General features: G+C 25.5%; 1 protein-coding gene across 1 annotated transcript; it reads right to left on the bottom strand.

The window, feature by feature from the left end:
* Positions 1-640: 640 nt before the first annotated feature.
* LOC129605760 (probable cytochrome P450 28d2) lies at positions 641-7,118 on the bottom strand. Its single transcript, XM_055515687.1, has 17 exons — positions 6,919-7,118; positions 6,574-6,712; positions 5,021-5,128; positions 4,849-4,962; positions 4,354-4,773; positions 4,141-4,264; positions 3,810-4,082; positions 3,586-3,745; positions 2,661-2,774; positions 2,461-2,599; positions 2,012-2,113; positions 1,884-1,894; positions 1,472-1,631; positions 1,238-1,361; positions 915-1,184; positions 726-844; positions 641-646 (listed from the first exon to the last, which is right to left on the bottom strand). Exons 1-17 carry the CDS (start codon positions 7,116-7,118, stop codon positions 641-643), a joined length of 2,583 nt encoding a protein of 860 aa, XP_055371662.1.
* Between the last annotated feature and the right edge of the window lie 258 nt (positions 7,119-7,376).

The raw sequence follows: 7,376 nt of genomic DNA, 5'->3' as shown, positions 1-7,376 counted from the left end.
TTAAGTGGTGGTCTAACAGTTTTATAATAAAGTATTTTCTGAAACATGATTAAATAGTTGTTGACATAACTAAAATAATGATCAGATTTCAATGTTGTACCTTAAATAGTTTCCAAACCAATGCAAGTTGTATGACCATAAGGAATTATGCAAATTGAACTTCATTCAATTAAAGTAATGGCGAACTAACTAGCATATTAGTTATTATGTTCGTTTGGAGGAAATTTTGGTATATTAGTTTGAATGGTTTCTGAGATTGGACTATTATTATTATTAACGAATGGCTTCTGAGATTTGATTCTTCTAATTAAAAACGGAACGGTAAATTTATAATACATTACAAATATACGTTCGTTTAGGGGTATAAAAAACTTTTTTAATGAACTCCATAACTATTTTGTTGCAAGTTATTTTGTGAACTTTTTTCTATAGAGAAACACAAGCTTCTGCATAAGTTTTTTATGTATGTACGTTTTAAGTTCTGGAGTTCAATTAAAAATACAAGAGTTATAAGATTATATACATTTTGTTTTAAAATTACGTTTTTTTCTTTCATATTAATTTCCTGAAATAATTTATCAGTTTTTGAGAAATAAAAATTTGATATTTTAAAATTTTTATATTTATAGTAATTTTACACCTAAAACTATGAGTAAAATTTAAAACAATTTTTAATTAATTTATAATTCTTTGAATCTTAATAATATTTTTCCCTTTAATAGAGCTGCTAAGCTAATGGAACCAATCAAATTATCCTGTCTTGTTTTTTCATCAACATCAATTGAAAATCTTTTAACAATTTCAGCTATAGCTGCCTTAGATTGACACAATCCAAATTTCATACCTGCACGCATAATGTAATAAATAAGTTTGTATTTAGAGTAAAAATAACATTTAAATTTGAAATTTATAACCTGGACATATTCTTGGACCATCTCCAAATGGAAAAAATTTACCATCTTCTTTGAATTTTTTGACACCACCAAATTTTTCATCAAATCTTTCTGGTATAAATTCTTCAGGATTATAATAATAATCTGGATCGTGATATATTGAATAAAGTGGTAAATGAATTGTTTGTCCGTCATTAATAACTATTTTATTTCCATTATAATTTTCTAATGTTAAAGTTTCAGTACAACGTTTTAAACTGAATGCGATCGGTGGAAATATCCTCAAAGTTTCTAATGAAAATATTTTATTTTTATTGATTTTTTTGAGATTTTTCAAAATTTACCATTAATACATTGATCCAAATATTTCATATCATTTAAGATTTCAAAACTTAAACATTGATTTTCATCTAAATTATTAAAAATTTCAGTTCTAAGTTTATTTTGAGCATTTTTGTTTCTGCCAAGCTATTATCCAAAAAAAAAAATCAATAAATATTTTCAAATATGCAAATTTAACTAAACAACATTTACATAAATTATTTTGTTACCATTTATGGAACATTTAAATCTCTTACCAATAATAAACAATGACTTATTGTTGTAGCTGTTGTATCATAGCCATCCAATGTTAATGTTAATGCATGTGCAACTAATTCATCTAATGTTAAATTTTTATTTTCCTTCAATTGAATTAATGTGTCCAGAAAATCATTACGATAATTTGAATTTTCTAATCTAAATTTTATGGAATCATTTAATAAAATTTTAAAGAAATTTTCAGTTGAATCCGATAAAATTCGAGCATTAAAAAATTTCGTAAAAAATGGTATTTTATTTGCATAAGATAATAATTGAAATCCATTTACAAATTCATCAACAAATTTGTCATTTGCTTTCATTATAAAATTTTTTTCTGCATTTGATAATCCATCCAAGGAATTCGCCTCGATCCCAAAGATGGTATTTGTTGTAATATGAACAGTAAACCGTAGAGCAAGCTAAAAACAAAAATCGTTAAAGCAATAAAATTATGAAGAGGATATTTGCAAAAGGGAAATTTTAATGATATTTATAAAAATATGCAAATATGTATATATGTGTTTTAAAAGTCTTACATTTCTAGCATTTATGCTTGAAGAATTTTTATTATTAGCTGCTATTATGTAGTCCGAAAGTTTATTACATGCTTCTTGGGTTATAGTATACCACGATTTTATCTAAAATACAAATAAAAGAAAAAAATTTTTTTGAAAATATATATAATTGTACTAGTAAACCTTATTCGCTGATAACGATGGTACTATTTGAGATCTCACTTCTTTCCAAGTATCACCAGTTAAAAGGAAAGGACTACGTCCAATAATTTTTTCTTTGTCATGGTTTATCTATAAAATATATTGAATAATTTGATCACAAAATATTTATAAAAATTTTGAATTTATCTGACGCGACTTGAGCACCTCTTCCGATTTAATACACAATATTTTTATAGCTACTATTCCCTATTGAATTAATACACTAAATCACATACGTATTCGTAACACGTTTTATAATATGAACTTACCCATTTTCCAACTGCATTGTCATGAAAATTTTTAAAATATTTAACAAATATATCTCGTACTAAATTCGGGCATAAAATCATAAGTTCAGGTTCCCTAATTGTATATACCCCAATTACTTTATCCGTTGATTTAAATTCCCTTAATAATTTCCAAGAAGTGTTAACAAGTTATTTAAATAAATTTTAAAATTTATTAATACCTATATAAGTCCGTTTGATCATATATTAAATTTGAATTTTTTAACATTGTTTTTGGAAATGTTCCAATAAATGGTTTTGGTTTCGGACCATTTACACCACGTTTTCGCCAATAGCTAAAATTCCATGTTAAATAAATATAAATTATTCCTCCAAAAAACCCTAATAATAGAATCAAGAATATCCATAAAGCCATCTAAAATTTATTATTTTAACACTATTTTCGTTCTAAATTCAAAAAAAAAAAATAAATAAATAAAAGAAACTGTTATTCACAACTGAAAATTTTCTAATGAAGTTGAAAAATTCTATATTCATCTTATATTTAATAAAATATACTTATTATTTATGTTTATATTAATGTACTCTTAAGTACGCCGTTATACATTTATACGCACCAAAAATAAATCATTAGCAAAGATAACGATGTCGTCCAAATTTTTGATAATGGGAAAATTTCCGAAAAATTATTTTCTAATCTGGTTTTTATGCCATTAAAGGTTATAGGTATAATCAATATTTTTATAAATTTGATAATATGAGATAAAATGCATAGAATTTGTGTAGTCCACACAGTAGATGATTTGTGTCAAAAACGTTTTTATCTTCAGAATTGACCTTGAATTCTGTATATTTGATATATTTGCATTGAATTTTATTGCTCCTTTTAGTATAATATTTTTGAACAGTAAGGTCTTTTGTTAAAAATTTGCGATAAATCAAAGAATACGCAAATTTCTTTAACTGAAATAGTACAATGTTATTTTTAGCATTTTTGAAATTAATTTTTTTAGGAGAAACAAGAAAAATCCTGGTATAATAGAAGAAGTTCATATATTATGCTCAAATTTTATTAAATCAGTTTGCTCATTATTTTTTTTGTTGTAAAATTCTTAGTTTCAGGTTAATTACAGCTATTATTTTTTTATTTCTTCAAAATCTAACCAAATTCCACCATCTAGCATAGCAAAAAGTGAATCTGTTGCCAAGGTATTATTATGTCTAGTTCTTTCGTTCACCGTGATTTTAAAATGCCGTAAAATTTCACAAATTCCAATTTTTGATTGTATTAATCCAAATTTCATACCTTTACCGAAAAAATAAATATTTAAAAATCAAAAGTTATAGATTAATTTTTTAAAAGCTTGTACCAAGACATATTCGCGGACCGTCTCCAAATGGGAAAAATTTTCCTTCATCTCTAAATTTTTTGATACCACCATTTTCTTCGCTAAAACGTTCTGGTATAAATTCTTCAGGATTTGGATAATATTCTCTATCATGATGTAAAGAATGAAATGGTAGAATTACTGTTTGTCCAGGAAGAATTTCAATAGTTTTTCCATTTTCTGAATTTGTGAACGTAAAAGGTTGTGTACATTTCTTAAAACTATACAAAATTGGTGAAATAATACGTAGAGTTTCTAAAAGTGAAAAATATATAGTATTTTTAATATTTCTAATATAGATCAATATAGAAACCATGAACACAGAGATCTAAGTATTTCATTTCCGCAATTTCGTTAAAGTCTAATGTGCCTTTTTCATCAATTAAATCCATAATTTCATTTCTTAATTTTTCTTGAACTATTTTGTTGCGACCTAACTGCAATAAGTTTTTCAAAAATTGAAAGTATACATTTATAATTAAAATATCATCACTTCTAAACCAGTTTTTTGAAAAAAAAAAATTACCATTAAAAGAGTATGACTAAATAGAGTTGCTGTTGTTTCATAGCCATCTAATCCAAAAGTAAGCGCATATGATAATAATTGTTCAGTAGAAAAATTATTCCTTTCTTGAAGGGATAACATGAAATTAAGAAAATCCGTACGATTATTTGGATTTTTTAATCTTAATTCAATAGCATCATTTAATAATTTCAAGAAAAATTTTTCAGTTGAATTACTAAAAAGCCGAACATTTAAAATTCTTGATAAATATGGGATTCTGCTGAATATAGCAAATTTTCCAAATCCATTTTTAAAATCATTAATCATGCAATTCCATCCAGAGGTCATTATTGAATTTTTTGATATGTCTAAATCGAAAGCATTCGCTTCTAAACCAAATATTAAATCAGTGATAAGTTCACCTGTAAATCTTAAGGCCAACTATAGTAAAATCCTTATTGTCAATAAATTTTTACTAATTTTGAAGCTTTGAAATATATATAACATTTGGCTTACCAGTTTTCCATCAACACATATACTCTTTGAAGAATTTCGATTCTCTTGAAGATTTCGTAAAAAGTTGTTCATTTTGAAACAGGTTTCTTGACTTACTGGATAAGATATTTTAAGCTAAATGAAAATTATATGTACATCTTGATGAAAATATTAAAAAAAATAATTTTTATACTCTATTTATTGTTAATGCTGGTGATAAAATCGAACGCATATTTTTCCATTCTTCACCATATAGAGAGAATGGATTATTTCCAGCAACTTTGTCAACATCATGGTGAACCTAAAATTACAGAACAAATTTTAAAAGAATAAAGGTTTTTGATATTTTTTATAAATAATTTTAATAAATTAAAATTTTATTAAAATTCATTTCGGCATTATCTTTATAGACAACTATGTTTTTTTTTTTAAAATTTTGTGAAGAATGTTGAGAGGCACATCAACCAAACAAAAATTTATGGTAGATTAGTTCATTGACGATCTTTTTCCGGGAGAAATTATGTAAAACTAGAATATCGGATTCCAGTATAATTGATGAGTAGAGGGTTGACAAACTAAATACAATTAGGTCAATGTGCAGCAACATTCTGCCGTCTACTTTGAAAACTAGTTAAAAATCAATTATGTGCACATTTTTCAAAATATTTACTTTTTTGTAATTGTATATTTGGATAATGACGCGCCGTAATTACAGGATTATATCGGTGTGGTAAATGAATTTCGGTTCACATTCGCGAGTTCAAGCATCTTGCGCCATATGAGTACATACTTCCTTATACATTATTTATTCACATAGAGAGACTGCTGACATCTCCAAAATTCCTCAAAAAATATTTAATTATCTTTAATGGTGAAATATATCAAAATATTGATATCATGAAGTTCGGCAGTCGTGTGCCCAGTTTCAAGTCAGATATATTTCTGAAGTTTTGGTGGAATGACTTGACAGGTTCGTGTAGTTGTCATACAACTCCGAAAGTCAATTTTAAATATTTGAAAAAATATTAAAGCCTAGATTCATGAAGCTCGGCCGTCGTGTGCCCACTAATAGGTAAGATATAATATTCGTAAATTTTCTATCGAGTGGTTTGACAAGTTCTAGTAATTACCTTTTAGCAATCAAAGTTATTTCTAAATATTTCAAAAACAAATTTTTAAACTCAGATTGTCAAGTGCAGGGCATTATCAGGGTATAAACCGACTGAAACGTTTTTACTTGTTGTAATTAATTTTGTCAAAATTTTTGTCATTTATGCTACATTTTTTAGATATGGGTATGCAATAGAGGTTCCTATTAAAGTAATTCTTTATAAAAGTGTTTTTATATTTTTCATATAGGTTGTGTCAGATTTATTTTTTTAAAGAGAAATAATCTAATGGAATAATATTAATTTGCCCCTAAGTCTCTTGAAATTCCAGTATCCATATCCATTATCAAAGTATACTGGGGATAGAATATGTTTTTAATTCAAAATCTCCACCATCTACACATAATATTGTATTAACATGCACATTATGTCGAAAAATATTGAAAATATATTTTTCAACTTCTGACTTACTACTTTGTTTCTAAATCTTTACGTTATCACAAATTAATTAAAATATATAATTAATATACCTACAAGTATACATACATATGTATGCACCGCATTTAAAAATGTAAAATAAAAAATATAAAATTCATATCACATTTTAATTATACACAAAAAAAAAACAAAACCTTACCCACGAACTAATTTGATTATCATGAAAGCTTTTGAAATTTGTTGTCAAAACATCGCGTATTAATTCGGGTGATATCAGTAACAATTCAGGTTCTCTAAAACTAAAAATACCAACGAATTTCTCAGTAGGTTTATATTTCCTAAAATAAAAACAAAACATTATTCACTTAATTTTAAAATTATGATAATTTTATTTTTTTTTAACAATAAAATTTAAAAAATTTTTGAAATTCGGAAATTATTTTTAATATAGGTATAAACATTTCATTTGCATAATTTCTCTTTTTTCGTATAAATTTGCAATTAAAAATAACACTCAAGAAAAAAAAATGGTAAAATTCTGTACCTGTAAATGTCAACAAAATCATATGCTAAATTAAGTCCACCTTGCGTTGATTTTGGTAATGTACCAATGAACAATTTTGGTTCTGGTCCATTAATACCCCGTTTTTTCCAATAATTAAAATTCCAAACAAGATATACATAACCTAATAGTATTGCGAGTCCTAAGAGAATTAACGTACTTAAGAAAAAAGGTAATTCCATACTATGTTTTACTCAGTTCCACGTAAAAAATTTAAATATGTGATTAAATTTTAATTTTTATATAAAAAAATAACATGAGTATTTCATTTAAATATTATACGAATTCCTTGCGAGCGGTATTTTTAATTTTTCTAACGCGCAAGTTCAAGCGTATAAACCCTACTAACTATTGAGTTGAAGATATTGGATTTTTGGGCAAAATAAATTTGTTTACTTTTTTCCTTCTTATGTTTCTGATTCGTTTTTAAAAAAATCTGA

The sequence above is a fragment of the Condylostylus longicornis genome, unplaced genomic scaffold (genome assembly GCF_029603195.1).
Source record: "Condylostylus longicornis isolate FDR11 unplaced genomic scaffold, ASM2960319v2 ptg000014l, whole genome shotgun sequence".
Taxonomy (NCBI): Eukaryota; Metazoa; Arthropoda; class Insecta; order Diptera; family Dolichopodidae; genus Condylostylus; species Condylostylus longicornis.
This window is presented reverse-complemented; position numbering and strand designations above follow the sequence as displayed.